This window comes from Artemia franciscana, chromosome 4 (genome assembly GCF_032884065.1).
Source record: "Artemia franciscana chromosome 4, ASM3288406v1, whole genome shotgun sequence".
Classification (NCBI taxonomy): domain Eukaryota; kingdom Metazoa; phylum Arthropoda; class Branchiopoda; order Anostraca; family Artemiidae; genus Artemia; species Artemia franciscana.
In genome coordinates this window covers 32,460,915-32,476,999 of record NC_088866.1, presented here as the reverse complement: position 1 = coordinate 32,476,999, position 16,085 = coordinate 32,460,915, and the positions used below count along the sequence as shown (strand labels likewise).

General features: G+C 36.5%; 1 protein-coding gene across 1 annotated transcript in view; it reads left to right on the top strand.

Moving 5' to 3' along the window:
• The window catches only part of LOC136025748 (myosin heavy chain, non-muscle-like), a 63,252-nt gene that overhangs the window by 10,017 nt on the left and 37,150 nt on the right, over positions 1 to 16,085 (top strand). The window contains exon 3 of the mRNA XM_065701735.1: positions 8,166 to 8,603. Within this exon, the coding sequence (XP_065557807.1) occupies positions 8,166 to 8,603 (438 nt within the window). The remainder of the gene's footprint in view (positions 1 to 8,165; positions 8,604 to 16,085) is intronic.

Below are 16,085 nucleotides of genomic sequence, written 5' to 3'. Positions count from 1 at the left end.
GGGATGAAACTTGGTAGGAAAAATAAGCACAAGTCCTATATACGTGATTAAAAACCGGAACGGATCCGCTCTCTTTGGGGGAGTTGCGGGGTTGGGGGGGCTAATTCAGAAGAAATAGAAAAAAGTGAGGTATTTTTAAGTTATGAACGAATGATCAGATCCTAATGAAATTTTATATTTAGAAGGACCTCGTAACTCAGGCCTCTCATTTTAAATCCCGACTTGATCCAGTTTAATTGGGGGGAGTTGGGGGGGGGGGAGACCGGACATCTTGGGAAACGGTTAGAGGGGACAGATTGGGAGGAAACTTGGTGGTGGTGGGAAGAATAGGCACAAGTCATAGATACGTGATTGACAAGACCGGACCGGATCCACTCTCCATGGGGGAGTTGGGGGGTACATAATTTGGTAATTTAGAAAAATTAGAAAAAATGCGGTATTTTTAACTTCCGAATGGGTTATCCGATCTTAATGAAATTTGATAATCAGAAGGACTTTGTGTCTCAGAGCTGTTATTTTAAATCTCGACCGGATCTGGTGACATTAGGGAGAATTGGAGGAGGAAACCGGAAATCTTGGAAAACAGTTAGAGTGGGAAGATCATGATGAAACTTGGTGGGAAGAAGCTCTTGGCTCTTCCGGCCTCGTCACAAGTGCCATATAAGCTCTTGGCTCTTGTTTTTGGGTAAGAAAATCCCTGGGCGCCTATATATAGGCTATTTATACCCAAGTCAGTATTGTGTCTCAGTGCTTGATTAAAATAAAAAGAATTTGTAAACTTGAATCAAATGTGTCCAGATCGTCTCGACTATGTATTTTTTACTATAGACTAAATGTAAGAATAAAAAAGACCTAGATCATCAAGTAGTAGCGGGGATTTTCAAATATGTTAATCTTAACTAGAGGTTTTGTGTGCTTTAAGACTGATCAAAATCTGCACTGAAAAGAATTAACTAATCTTTTTTTAATTTGTCAATTCCGACTATATCGAGGCTTTGTTCACCAATGGACTCAGTCCAAAACGTTAGCTTATTCTGAAAAACTGCAATTCCACAATTTACTTTAAAGAGACAGAAAATGCATTAATACATCTTAAAGTTAGTATTTTTCTTGATTTTACACCTTAAATTATACAATTTTAAAAAGTAGTCTTCTTTTCTGAAAACGGGACTAAAATGCAACTGTGGCAACTGTTTAAAACTCTAATTGTTGTCTGATTAATCTTTTATTTTTGCACAAAGATTCAGCTGGCTGGTTTACAGGTTTGTTACTATCGTTGTGAACTTGTTTAGAAATAAAAATTCCTTTATTCCTCTTGATGGCCTCACAAAGACCAGATCGACCACTTTGGTAACCCTGGGTCCGATGTGAGATGAAAGTCCAGATACAGCTCGAACTGCTATCAGAAAATCCTACAATAATACTGCCTACGAAACGCTCGGTAGAAAAAAGTCGCCAAAGGATGAATGGATCTCCATCGAATCGTGGAATCTGATCAGGAAGAGGACTAGCAAAATGAAATCTCTCAACACTCTTTCCTCTGATGCGAGACACCCTGTTGGATTAGAGTATGCTATGCTTGATAAGGCTATGAAGAAGAGTGTCCGTGCTGATTAACGCCGTAGCCTTGAACAGAAAGCTCAGAAGGCTGAATAAGCTGCTAGACGGTCAGTGTATTGCAACACCAATAAGATAGTAAAAAATGTCCAAATGACAGATGCACCCGTCAAAGAAGAATTTGGACGACTTCTTACTAACCCTGATAAAGTGAACGAAGCCTGGGTGACGCATTTCAAAAAGTTGTTAAACACACCACCACCTGCGAGAAATACAGATATACCACACACACCATTTCTAAATCTATCCGTTGATATTAAAGAACCCTCAAGTGGGGAGATACTAAAGACAGCTAAGAATCTGACGTCTGGAAAGTCCCCTTTGAAAGACCGAATTGCTGAAATAATTAAATGCTCAGTAGCTGCATGTATAACTGTATAGATCACGTTTTCTCTATAATTTGGAGAACAGAAGTAATTCCTAAGGATTGGACCAAAAGTACTCTCGTCAAAATATTAAAAAAAGGCGTTACTTCAAAGGGGTAAAACTGGACAGGTATCAGCCTTGTATCCATACCTAGCAAACTATTGGCGACTATACTCCTTTATAAAATCCAACCAACGTTGAACGAACATCTCCGAGAGGAGCAGCATGGATTTCGGACAAACTGATCATGCACTGATCTTGTATTTACTTTTAGAATGCTGCTGGAAAAAGCGAATGAATGACGCAATAAACTTTGGTAGGTCTTTATACACTTCAAGAAAGCTTTGGACTCGGCATATTTCCAAATACTTTGGGCGGTTCTCCAATACTGCGGTATTCCTGATAAGCTCACTCGAATCATGAAGCTTTCTACAAAGACACAGAATGCTGCGTGAAGACAAGTGACGGGATTAACCGTTATTTTTTTTTTCCAAAATAGTTGTGAAACAAGGTTGTGTGCTATGACCACTGCTGTTTATTCTTATCGGTGATTATATTATATGGACCTGCGACGGACATGGAATCCAGTTGGATAATAAGAGATTCAGAGATTTCGATTTCGCTTACTATATCAGCCTCCTAGAGTCCTTCAAAAAAAAAGCTCTAGCATTGCCTTTATCAAGTCAGGGACGCTGCCAAACCTTATGGCCTTAAGATGAATTTTGAGAAAACAAAAAGTATGGCAAACACTGGATCTCCACTCGACCTACGATGCAATAACCAGAAGAAGTGCTTAGGAAGTCCCATCCATAAATCAGGATCGTTTCAGCGAGAAGTAATAATAGTAAATAATAATTTATTTCTTACCCACTTACAAAAGGGAAAAAGTGGAGTATAAGGACAAAATTAAAGATTTAAAGGCGGATAAGATGATTGTTTGAACCAAGACGGATTGGCGCTTTGTCAATTAATCTTGAACTTAGTTTTTACACTGAGAGAATAATATCCGAGAAAAATGAAAAATATTTGTGACTGATAATTACTAATTAACCTTCGGTTCCAAAATGATGGTGGTATATAAAGTAAGAACTTACAATACCGATAGTAACCCGTCTTGACCCTCTTTACGTCACCTTTATTCAGAAGCATATAAAACCAAGCACAAAATAACACAGAATGGTCGCAAAAACTCGAGTAGAGCTTTGTAAGTGCTTGTCGCCCGAAATTTCCACGATTTCAAGAAATTTTAGAATACCCCTGTTTAAGCTTAAATTGCATATCCCGAATTGTCTGAAAACGAAAAGAAATTAAAAAATTGTAAACAGAAATCCCAAGCCATCGAAAATAAGTGAGTTGTAGTACGGAAAAAGAACTGGTATCCAAAGGATGAGGTGAACTAACCCCATTAAATATAAGAAATTCACATTTATCTACGTTTAGCAATAATCCAATTCTTGCAAATGCATCAGCGACGGATTGCACAGAACATGCTAATCTGACCTTAGTTCGGCTAATAAGAAGCAAGTCGTCAGCATAACTAAGTATGACACGTCTGTGAATCCTGTAAAACAAGAACCACGCATACCAGACAAAACATTTTCAATGGAAGCATTAAAGAAATGAGGAGAGAGAAATCCCCCCTGTCTAACTCCACACTTGACTGGTATGTGTCCGAAAAAATCACCATTTCCTGACTTTAATCTTAAATAAGATTTTGAATACCAAAACTTCAAAACCAGAATCACAGACTCATTTACACCAAGCTGACTAAGAGCATACCAAGCTTGACCATGGCAAACACTATCGAATGCTTTAGATATATTGGGGGTGCAAAAATGAAGACTATAACTACTCCGAGTGGCTTCCTTAATAAGTTGTGCTAAAACACGATTAGCATGTTGACAGCTCAGACCTGACCTGAAGCCGAACTAGTTAGCCTCATAATTAAGAAGTTCATCGATATGTGGAAGTAGAACATGGTCAAATAAATTACTTAGAGTACAGGCGCCGGTAATCGGCCTGTACGAATTATATGAATTTAGATCTTTTCCTTTTTTTAGTATAGAAGTTACACTTCTATATAAGAATGAATCAGGAACAATAGATCTTGAAAGGCACATCTGAAATAATAATTGAAGATGCGATAGAAGTTCAGCTGACCTCGGATCAAGATGAGCCACAGAAATATCATCAAAGTCACAAGAATTTGACTTTAACCGTCGAAGAGATTTCACAATATTAGATTTATCAACAGGTATTGTCTGTCTTTTGGCTCACACTATTAGAAAGAACCTTCGCCACTAAAGCAGTAAAACGGCTATGAATATCATAATTAATTGCGATAAAGATGCGCGTATAATGTTTAATCCACGACAATCTTGGAATAATATCACTAGAAGAAGATTCTTCGAGTTTCGACGCATTCAGCACATTTTGCCACTGTTTATGCAGCGCCCGAAAACCGAACTACACGAAGATGACGCTTATAAGCCGATTTTGTTCTCTCCTTGATACTTAAACTTGCCCACTGGAAGGCCTACCGCAAGCAATCCACATTTTCAACCAAAACTTGGCTTGGTTCTTCACTTTCATAAGTTCTGGTTCATACTTCCAAAACGTCTCACGGGTGTTAAGTCGCACGCTAATCAACGGAACAGCTATTGCTTCAGCCTGTTTAATTGGAGAAACGATATTTCTTTTGTAATAGTTTTAACTTACCACGAGCGTCACAGGCAAAATAACCAGCGCAAAGAAGATGATAAGGCATCGAAATAGTGGATGGCAGAAAAGCAAGAGTCGAAAAATAGAGTGACCAATTTGCATTATCCCAATCACGTTTGCAAGTCCATTTCTTAGGCTTAGGAGGTGCACTGAAACTGATTGTAGAGCTAATAGGTAGATCTAAATTGAGAGTGAGATGGTCATAGTCTCTTTCCTCATCGTTGACATGAATATCAGAGGAATGAAGAAGGGGTGTACACTCACAATTGTTCAAATCTGAAACTGCTCCACTATTATGGATATAAGAGAAGCTGCGAGCTTTATTTATAATCCTATTCGCAGCTGGTAGAGCATTTAGCAGGGTCTCAGATCGAGTGGATGATATGTGAATGTTGTAATTTAGATCACCGGCAAGAAGCCATGAATACCCAAGAGATTCAGTTCCGCCAGTTGGACCTTGTAGCTTATCACAAGACTTGGCAAAACTCAGAAAATGCTCGGATGAGTGATAGCACACCGGTGATAAATCTACAAGAGTCCGTCTGGTATAACACGTGAGGCCACCAGAAGGCCTACCCCGAGTCTGTCTACTATTGGAACTGAACAGAATGTGATCACGATTCCTTCGTAAAAAGTTCACGCTGCAGGTAGGGAGCAAGTGTTCTTGCAGGAGAAGGACATCAAAACGGCTCAACTTTTCCTCAGGGCTTGGCTCTTTGTCTTTAGTCTCGTTAATGTTAAACGAGCCCATCGAAATAATGCGACAGTTCATTTATGAAGGCACCCTGTAATGGTATTAACAAGAGCCTGGAGACGAGGACAGCGAAAACTAAATGTTGCATGATCATCACCACAGTTTGTGCATTTTATCGGATCCGTACATGGGGTGTCTTTGCAATAATCATGACGATCAGAACATCTCGCACATTTATAGCAGGTATTAGGACAGTTAGCAATTAGATGTTCAGGATACTGGCATTTGTTACAGCATCTCGGGATTTTTTTAAATTCATAGACACGGATCAGTTCATATTTAATTTTCAAACCCTGTCTAAGAGCCGAAATAAGAGACCCTTGATCACTAAAAGTGATCTCGACACACCGGGAATTTCCAATCTGGGTGGTTCAGCAACTCCGGAACAGTTCTTCAACAGAGATAAATCAAACGAGTCGCCAATCCCTTTTGCGATTCCGTAGAACTTCCTCTCCAGAACCTTCACATCTGATCCACGCAAGACTGATCGGGCTCAATCGCAAAAGCTGCTTGCCGCAACGCTATCAATATTCACTATTATTCTGTCTCCAGAGGTGCGAATATTCTCACCACATTCATATTGGCCAATTTATCAATCACAGCTTTTCGTTTCGATGGATTGTCAAGATCACGCGGTGTCTTCGTGATAACAATTGTCGCTTGATTCGTTACAACTGAAATAGAAGCAGCACCGTCCCCTGGTAATCCCGGGAAGTGGAGATCATAAGCAGTCTCCTTATCTTTAATTTGTAACAATCTCTATTGAAAAGTATTAATTTTTGCCGAGAGCCTAGGATAGGTTACTCCAGGCAAACACGGAACCTCTGTGGGGGAACGTTTCACGAAAACAGGAATGATAGGAAAAGGCTCAGTTTTCATTTTCTGAAACTAATCAAGCATGTCCTTCAGGTGATTCATTAGAGCATTTGGTCCTGGTCGTTTAGGACAAGTATCCGTAATTGACAGCTTTTCCCACAGCAGCTTCTTCCCCTTCGTAATATCAGCCAGCTGAAAAAAGTCAACAGCTGATTTCAAAATAACTGCATCTTCTACTCCTCTCTCCAAGCTATACTGAAGAAAGTTCAGAACGGGGGAAAAAACTAAACATTCCGAAGGTTCAATATCACAGTCCATTTTCCTTGCACCGATTGACTAATTGAATGAATGAAGGAGCCCAGGAACAAGGGAAGCGTAAGGACCCCTTCAACTATTCCCCTTAATTTACGGGTAACAATACGTCACTTGCGGGAGGATCCCTCTCCTCTTCTGCTTTTTCCAAGTACGCTTTTTAATGATATGAAATCAAAAATCATCTAATTCACTGAAATAATTTGAGTTTAAACCACTGAATTAAAATGCAAGTTTAAAATAAAAAAAGCTTTCATTCTGAATTGAGGTCAAGTTCCACCATAGCAAATATTATGAAATAACTGAATTAGCTACGGTCACTGAGTTAATTCAAGTTCACAGCACTTAATTAATACAAGTCCAAAGCAGACTGTACAATCCAATAAATCCCAAGAGGCGTTCGCACTTTGAAGACTAAATGAAGACTCAAAATTCTTAGCTTAGTCAAGCTAAGAATTTGCCAGGCTAATGCATCTTTCAGTAGACTGTCTCAAATTTGGCGCAGCCAGATGTAATCTCTCCAACTTAAACTGAGGCTGTTCAACAGCAACATCCTCTGAACGCTTTGCTATGGTTTTGAAACTTGGCACATAGATCAAATACTTGAAAAGAAACTCCTCGCGTTTGAAAATATGTTTTTAAGGCGCATTCTAAATATTCACTGGTCCAAAAAGTAACAAACGCTACTATACGACAGAAGACATCTCAGCCACTGGTAACCAAAGTGATCAAATATAGGAAGTGGAGATACGTTGGTCGTGTGATTCGCATGCCTGAAACTTGACTACCAAAGGTTGTCCTTCAGTGGCAGCCACGTAGTACCAGAAGAAGAGGACGCCCCTAAAACACCCTACGAAGCAGCTACTGGGCTGACCTACCAAACCTCAATGGCTCAATCCAATCTGAATGGGAAGATGTCTGGGTGGTCGCAGTGATGAGAGAAAACTGGTGACTCTTTTTAGATGCCCTTATTGCCTCCTGAGGCACAGGAAGGTCTAAGGTAAGGTCTTCTAGCCAAAGAGCCAGTCAAACAAAACATGTGAAAAAACCCAGCGTATGCTGTTTTATGAAGACTGGAGATTTTCTCCTCTTTCGCAAACGAAAAGTTGGTTGGTTCTCAATTCAAGAAATCGTATTCTAAATTTGTCGATCAGCAAGAAGCTCTAAGCTTGACTCTTCCTCGGAGATTATGCAATTTTCTTTGTGGTACTCATAAATGCCACATTGTAGCTGAATAGGAACAACGAACCTGAAAAGATCTAAGGCTTTAATAAGTTTTGCAAACAAGAAAATATACATTTCAGGAGGACGGGCAAAAACTGAGAAAATTACATAGTAAATTATACAAAAAAACGTAAGAAAAATCTCGTCATTGATCACAGGCCTTTTTTTTCGTCTACTAATTAAAATTATATATTTTAAAGTTTGATGATAGTCTTACAGATATTTTTTGTTGTATTTTTTGTTGATTATGATATCATATTATTATGACATTGGATAACAGTTATCGTATGCTATTTATTAATTTATTTATTATAATGGTTAAGTTTTTATTATGGAAGATCTGTTCTTTTCTTAGACTGCTGCTGAACGTGTTTTGTCAACAAATGAGGCAGTGCGAGTAGATGTTTTCCCTGCTCATCTTCGAGAAACGTCGTTTGACATATGGCTTCATTCATCTACAAAAGAAATAGCAGATCCAATCAGCAATACAATTGTTTCGTCGGGTGGTACTATGACCTCATCGGCTGATGGTCAGATTTCATCTTTTGTTAACATAGATCTGAAACAAGTTGTTGTTGATGAATTGTTGACTAAACATCATAAAAGCAAGGAACTCCTTGAAGAAAGGTCTCTAGCATCAGAGAGACCATCGTCACCTACTTCTAGTAAGTCTTTTGAGGTACTAGCATGGGTGGCCAATCACGAACAGAGTTCAAATGAGCACCAGCTAAAGCGATTAGATTCATTGGATATAGAGATGGATGGTCATAGAACTGGGAGGATAATGAACAAGGTACACTGAAAGATTTACTATGTTTTCTAGGGATTGACTTAGATTGGGTTATAAGAGATAAACCCGCCTAAATACAAAAAATGTACACATAAATAAGCATCGTACCACGTTTGTTTATGGATTTGACCTCCAGCTTGCATCAATATATAACATAATTTATTTGGAATTTAGTTTTGAGCACGGGAGGTGGGCGGAACCCCCTAAGTTTGTCACATTTTTTTTTTTTGGGGGGGGGGGGGGGTAGAAGGAAGAGCTAACATCTAAATTATACTACCTCTCTTCTTCCCTCATTTTCACTAGTGAAGCTCATGTTGGAACATTCTATGATTTCTAAGAGCATCATGCCCTAAGAGCATCATAAGATTTGTCCTTTCCTGATTTTCAATGTACTTAGGGTATAAAATGCTTTCCAACCTGGAAGTTCCAAATAAGGTTCAAAATTTTATCAACAAATTGCGTCATCAATACAATGTAGCCAATATATTGCTTGCCAAGAGCTGAAAATGGGTTGAGATCATCTAACTATATAATACTAGCTGTTTGGGGCGCTTTGTACCCCCCAAGTGTGTAATTAAATTACCCCCCAAGTGTCCCAGTGTGTAATTTCTCTTTGAGCGTCCCAGTCGTCATTTATATTCCCTGTGTCCCTGTTTTTAGTTTTCTTTTTCTCCTTTAGTTTTCAGTTTTTTTCCTTTTTTTTCTTTTTCAGTTTTTAGTTTTTTTAGTTTTTTTATTAGTTTTTGTTTTTTTTCTTTTTATTTTTTTTGTAGTTTTTACCTTTTTTTAATTTTTTTTAGTTTTTTTTTCTTTTTTAGTTTTTTACCTTTTTTTTAGTTTTTTAGCTTTTTTAGTTTTAAAGTATTTTCTTTTTAGTTTTTTGTTTATAGTTTTTCCCTTTTTAGTTTTTTTTTCTTCTTTTGTATTAATGCTAAAGCCAAGGTTCGAACCTGGAACCTCTCGGACCTGGAACATAACGCTTTACCAACTCAGCTACTTCGGCTTGAATACATTCGTTTTTGAATTGGTATATGATGTGTTCCGGTCGTCATTCATATTCCCTGTGTCCCGGTCGTCATTTGTGTCCCGGTGTCCCAGTCTGTAATTTCGTCAGTCGACAAACATGACGTCAGACGACAAACGACTTCATGACGACATACAGCTCAATCCTTATAATGACGTCAGTTGACAAACATGACGTCAGTGGACACACAAACATGACGTCAATCGACAGACAAACAGACAACTTATTATTATATATATAATATAAATACATTTAGAAAATCGGTTGTATTATCGATCTTTCTGGAATCCAACGTTTTTTGAAATAAGTACTGTTTTCACTGTATATATCGTGTTATGTCATATCTGTATCATTTACAATGAAACATTAAATATGAGATGTGTATGCAACAAGTTAATTTATCACCGTCACTTATTTAATTCAGAATGAGAAAGTTTTAGTATAAATGGCACTGTAGCTAAAAGTCTGTATGAGTCAGCTTGAGTTTAAATCATCATTTTTTTTAATTACGTTTTCGGACCACACTGCTTATTTCAAAAGCTTTTTTTTTTCTTTTTATAGTATACAAATATATAATTGTATAAAAAAATGTAATGTAAAAAAAAGAAATGACTATTACAAGAATAATAAAGCTAAAATAAGGACTTGAACCCTGACTTCGTTATAAACCCTGACTTTAGCTCTGGCTAAAATGAAATAAATATTTCAAGAGGTTTTTAAGCAGAACTTTTTAGTTGCAAAGGAGGAGGCCACAGCAATACTGAGGTGCACTCTCTCGAACCTATATAAAACAACCTAATTAAATTATGGCTCGTACAGTTATGTCTTCATAACCTACTGAATGGTTTCTGAAAAGGTAAAATTTGAATCAAACAGTTCGTGGTAACGAACTGTAGTAAGGAGCGACCCGGCTCAATAGTAAATGAAACTCTAAAAAACGAAATTTCGATGCTAAAAGATATATCAAAAGAATCGAATTTTTATGCTGATTTTAAATATATAAGTTTCATCAAATTTAGTCTTTGTCATCAAAAGTTACGAGCCTGAGAAAATTTGCCTTATTTTGGAAAATAGGGGGTAACACCCCCTAAAAGTCATAGGATCTTAACGAAAATTACACCATCGTATTCAGCGTATCAGAGAACCCTATAGAAAAAATTTCAAGGTCCAATCTACAAAAATGTGGAATTTCGTATTTTTTGCCAGAAGACAAATCACGGGTGCGTGTTTATTTTTTATTTTTTTTTTATTTTTATTTTTTTTTCCCAGGGGTCATCGTATCGACCAAGTGGTCCTAGAGTGTTGCAAAAGGGCTCATTCTAACGGAAATGAAAAGTTCTAGTGCCCTTTTTAAGTGACCGAAAAAATTGGAGGGCACCTAGGCCCCCTCCCACGCTCATTTTTTCCCCAAAGTCAACGGATCAAAATTTTGAGATAGCCATTTTGTTCCGCATAGTCGAAAACCATAATAACTATGTCTTTGGGGATGACTTACCCCCCACAGTCCCTGGGGGAGGGGCTGCAAGTTACAAACTTTGACCAATGTTTACATACAGTAATGGTTACTGGGAAGTGTACCGACGTTATCAGGGGGATTTTTTTGGTTTGGGTGTGGGGTTCAGGGGAGGGGGCTATATGGGAGGATCTTTCCTTGGAGGAATATTTCATGGGGGAAGAGAAATTCAATGAAAAGGGCGCAGGACTTTCTAGCATTACTATAAAAAAAAACAATGAAAATGTAAACATGAAAAAGTTTTTTCAATTGAAAGTAAGGAGAAGCATTAAAACTTAAAACGAACAGAGATTATTACGCATATGAGGGGTTCTAAAAATACTCTAGCATAAAGAGCGAGGTATTTAGGAGGAGATAAATACTTCGCTCTTTATGCTAAATTTTTTTTAAATAATTTCAACTATTTATTCTACGGCCTTTCTGATTCAGGGGTCATTCTTAAAGAATTGGGATAAAACAAGATTTAGTGTGAAGAGCGAGGTATTAACGAGGGGACCAACCCCCTCATATATATAATCAAAAATATAAGAATATAAAAGTTTGTTACGTAAGTTAATTCTTAAGTTACGTATTTTGTTTTACTAATAAAAACATTCGTTAAAAATAAAAGATCTAGTTGCCTTTTTAAGTAACCGAAAAATTGGAGGGCAACAAGACCTCCTTCCCCACCCCTTATTTCTCAAAATCATCTGATCAAAACTAAGAGAAAGCCATTTAGCCAAAAAAATGAATTAATATGCAAATTCCATTTTTATAATTTATGTACGGAGAGCCAAAATCAGACATGCATTAATTCAAAAACTTTCAGAAATTAAATAAAAAAACAAGTTTTTTTTAAATGAAAGTAAGGAGCGACATTAAAACTTAAAACGAACAGAAATTACTCCGTATATGAAAGGGGCTTTTCCTCCTCGACACCCCGCTCCTTGCGCTAAAGTTTGATTCTTTCTCGCAACTCTACTTTTTAAAACAATACAAAACTTTACCGTAAGGAGCGGGGTGTCGAGGAGGAAAAGCCCCTTTCATATACGGAGTAATTTCTGTTCGTTTTAAGTTTTAATGTCACTCCTTACTTTCATTTAAAAAAACTTGTTTTTTTATTTAATATATCTCAGAGAACGACTTTTGGCGCGTCTACTCGTAACGTCACTTAAGACCGATGCGCTCGGTGGTTGGCTGGGGAGAAAGTACTCAAAAACTGGCCCAGTCTTTTGCACCATGCCTCCAAATATCTTCTCTCTTAGAAGGAATCTCAATCATGTAGGAGAGTAGCCCTCCTATGATAATATTGTACCAAACTTTCCAAACATATGAACTAGGCTAGAATATAATAGGTACCTGTAAATAGTAAGAATCTTCCTGTAGTCTTTTGAACGTACACAAATGAACTGGTTACAAAACAGAAAATATCTGAATATTTACACAATTAGACTGTCCTTGGGATTCTGACCACTTATTGAGGCTATTTGGTAAGCGTGAAATATTTTGCTAATCTATTAAAGGCTATTTTTCTCATCTCAGATTGGCCAACAAGGGAAAATGTTAAAGTGAGCTAAAAGAAAAGACAAAAAGATAATTAATTAATAGCTAGGGCCAGAAATGAAAGCAATAAGTTGAGAGAAGAAACAATAATAAGTTATGAAAAGGGCACTTTTCTGATGACTATGGCCAGAGGCTCAACTAGAGGTAAAGGTCACTATGCTCTATTTTTGGTATCCTGTTTGATTGAACTTTTGATTTAAGCATCATATTGACCTGATCAAAATGAAATTCTCCGGGAGTCTTGGAATCTTTAGAAAGCCAAATGGTATTGTTTGACGATACCCATGTTATTGCATTGTGATAAAGGGAAAGAATAAAGATTATTATTATTATATTTCAATGTTTGGTTCTTAGAATTATTTTCTTACAGTCGTATTCAGTCTTTTGCTTCATAATGCCCTGTCATTTTGGATGTCAACCTTTCTCTCTACTTTTAAAACATTAAAAGTGAACTTTTAAAAGCGAAAACCACTTTTAAAACTTTATAATAAAACATGAATTATTATTGGGGAATCTAACTGTTCTTCATTTAAACCCTTGTTTGGTTTAAAATCTTTTTATCTTCTTTTGATTGCCCCTTTCACTTTTCTAGTGTTGCATGACAACCTTTTGCTGTCTTGTGTAGTAATATGTCTTTTGTCTTTGATAAATTGGCTTATCATCTCCACTCCTCCAACAACATTTATATTATAGGTTACTCACATAGTGAAATATCTTTAAAGTGAATGCGTTCAATATCAAAGCACGTAAATGTTGATTTTAAAACAAAACCCCTATCTTTCACTTGTGCCAATTCCGAGTAAGAATTGCCTATTTTTTTCTATGTGATTTTGAAAAGCACTTTTTTAAACAGTCTAGATATGTCTTAGCAATGCCTAAAGGGATATTTTGGGTTATATTTTTAAAACATGTAACCTATGAGTGAAGAATGAGGTTTATTTACCAAAAGAATGTGTAATTTGGTCTTCTTGTGGGTTGTTGGATTCAAGATACTGTGAATTAAAGAGTATCAAGGATTCTTGATTGCATTATTTTTTTTATTTAGTCAATATTTAGCACATACTGTGGAGCCTTTGGGACCAGATTCCGGAGAAATTTCAAAGTGCTTAGAGCGTGTCATTTCGTTCATATGAGCTTCAGGCCTTACATCTTTTTTTTTATGTGTTTGTACTCTGAACTAGTTTTGAAGTTGGCCCATATGTGAAAAGGTGCCCGCTCAAAAGGACTGACCAAAGGTATCTCTATCGTCCCTTAGAATACCAAAAATAAACAAAAATTCTAAATTGTGCAATATCAAAAGAACATGACACTTTTCTAGTTAAATAAAAAACCGCATTCCGTTTGGAACCGCAGAAACCGCTTTTTCGCAAAACGTTGGAACTGTTTAGAACCACAGAAAACGGTTGGAACCGCAAAAATCGTTTTCTTGCCAAACGGTTAGAAGGATGGCTGAGTGTTTCTTTTCAAGTGACAAACAAGTTTTATTCAGGTTATGTTGCGTCAAATTCTTTATGTTGTGTCAAAAAGACGCAACATAAAGGACACACATGATGAGCTATCACTTCGATTTGAGGATTTTGTCGTTGTAGTGCTTCACGTAGTATGGAACTAAGCACTTTTTTTAACTATCAGTTATAAATTGCTACGGCTAAAAAAAAGAAAGGAAGAAATCTGACCGATCATGGTAAGCAAATGTTTCCTTGTGGAATGCATCATGGCTTTACCACAACCGTATTTTGGTTTACCACTTTGGACCAGACTGAAATGTTTTTTTTTGTTTTTGTTTTTTTTTAATAAGGCCTGAAAACTCAATTTTCTTCCAGGGGTATACTGTAGGCATTGGATTCTTTCCAAAAAGTTTCATTCACATAATTCAACTAGTTCTTTTAGATAGCAAGAAGGCCCACGAAAAGACTTTGGTAAACGTTCACTGGTTATTCTCTTCAGATTGAAAAATGTTATCAAAACGATTGTCAATTCCTAATATGCACAAAAATTGTAGTCGACAGATTTGTGTGGGATTCTATTTTCATTCCTTGTTTTCTTTTTTTTTTATAAATGTATTAATTACTTTTGTATCTTAAACTGGACGACTTTTCATTTTAAGTACTTAAGGATAAAAAAATCCATAGTATCACAGGCTTTAATTTAATGACCTATTTAAAGGAAATATGAAATTCCAAATCTATTTTAATAAATTTTAAAATGCTTAATTACATATTATTGTTTACATATAATCATTGAATTTTGCTTTAAAGATAAAAGTTAGAAAAAAATTATCGATTTGACTTAATGCTGTTTCTACAAAACAACCACATTAGAACCTTAATTCAATTTTTTAACTATCAGTTATAAATTGCCAAGGCTAAAAAAAAGAAAGAAATCTGATTGATCATGGTAAGCAAATGTTTCCTTGTGGAATGCATCATGGCTTTACCACAACCGTATTTTGGTTTACCACTTTGGACCAGGCTAAAATGTTTTTTTATTGTTTTTGTTTTTCGGAATAAGGCCTGAAAACTCAATAATTCCTTCCAGGGGTAAACTGTAGGCATTGGATTCCTTCCAAAAAGCTTCATTCACATAATTCAACTAGTTCTTTTAGATAGCAAGAAGCCCCACGAAAAGACTTTGGTAAACGTTCACTGGTTATTCTCTTCAGATTGAAAAATGTTAACAAAAGAATTGTCAATTCTTAATATGCACAAAAATTGTAGTCACAGATTTATGTGAGATTCTACTTTCATTCCCTGTTTCTTTTTCTTTTTTTGTAAATGTATTAATTACTTTGTATCTTAAACTGGACGACTTTTTATTTAATTACTTAAGGGGAAAAATAAAATCCATAGTATCACAGGCTTTGATTTAGTGACTGGCCACTTTAAAGGAAATATGAAATTCCAAATCTCTTTTAATAAATTCTAAAATACTTAATTACATTATCTTTATATGCATATCAAAGTTCTATGGAAAAAAACTTTTTTAAACTTAGAATGTATTTACTTCTTCTTGATACTCAGTGTAGAGTTTAGCCGCCGGAGGCCACCAGAGCTCTGTTTGATCCTCCTCCATCTGAATATATTCAAACTTTCCCTATTTACCCCCTCCCAAGAAGTTCTAGGTCCTTAAGATCTTTGTTTTTTACGACGTCTTTGCTCTCTATTTAAGGATGCTTTGGTTTTTATTTGGCCCTAAATCGATAAGTGTAAAGGGCGTTCTTTGGTGATCTGCCGTCCTTCATCATTAAAATGTTACCTAGCCATATCAACCTTTCTGTCGCTATAGCGTTAGAAACTGTTATTTTTGTTCAGCTTGTGGTTTAATATATTCAGTCAGTCAAACAGGTGTCCAAAACTTTGCATAGGCAATTCTTCTGGAAAACGTCTAAAAAATCCTCCTTGATCTT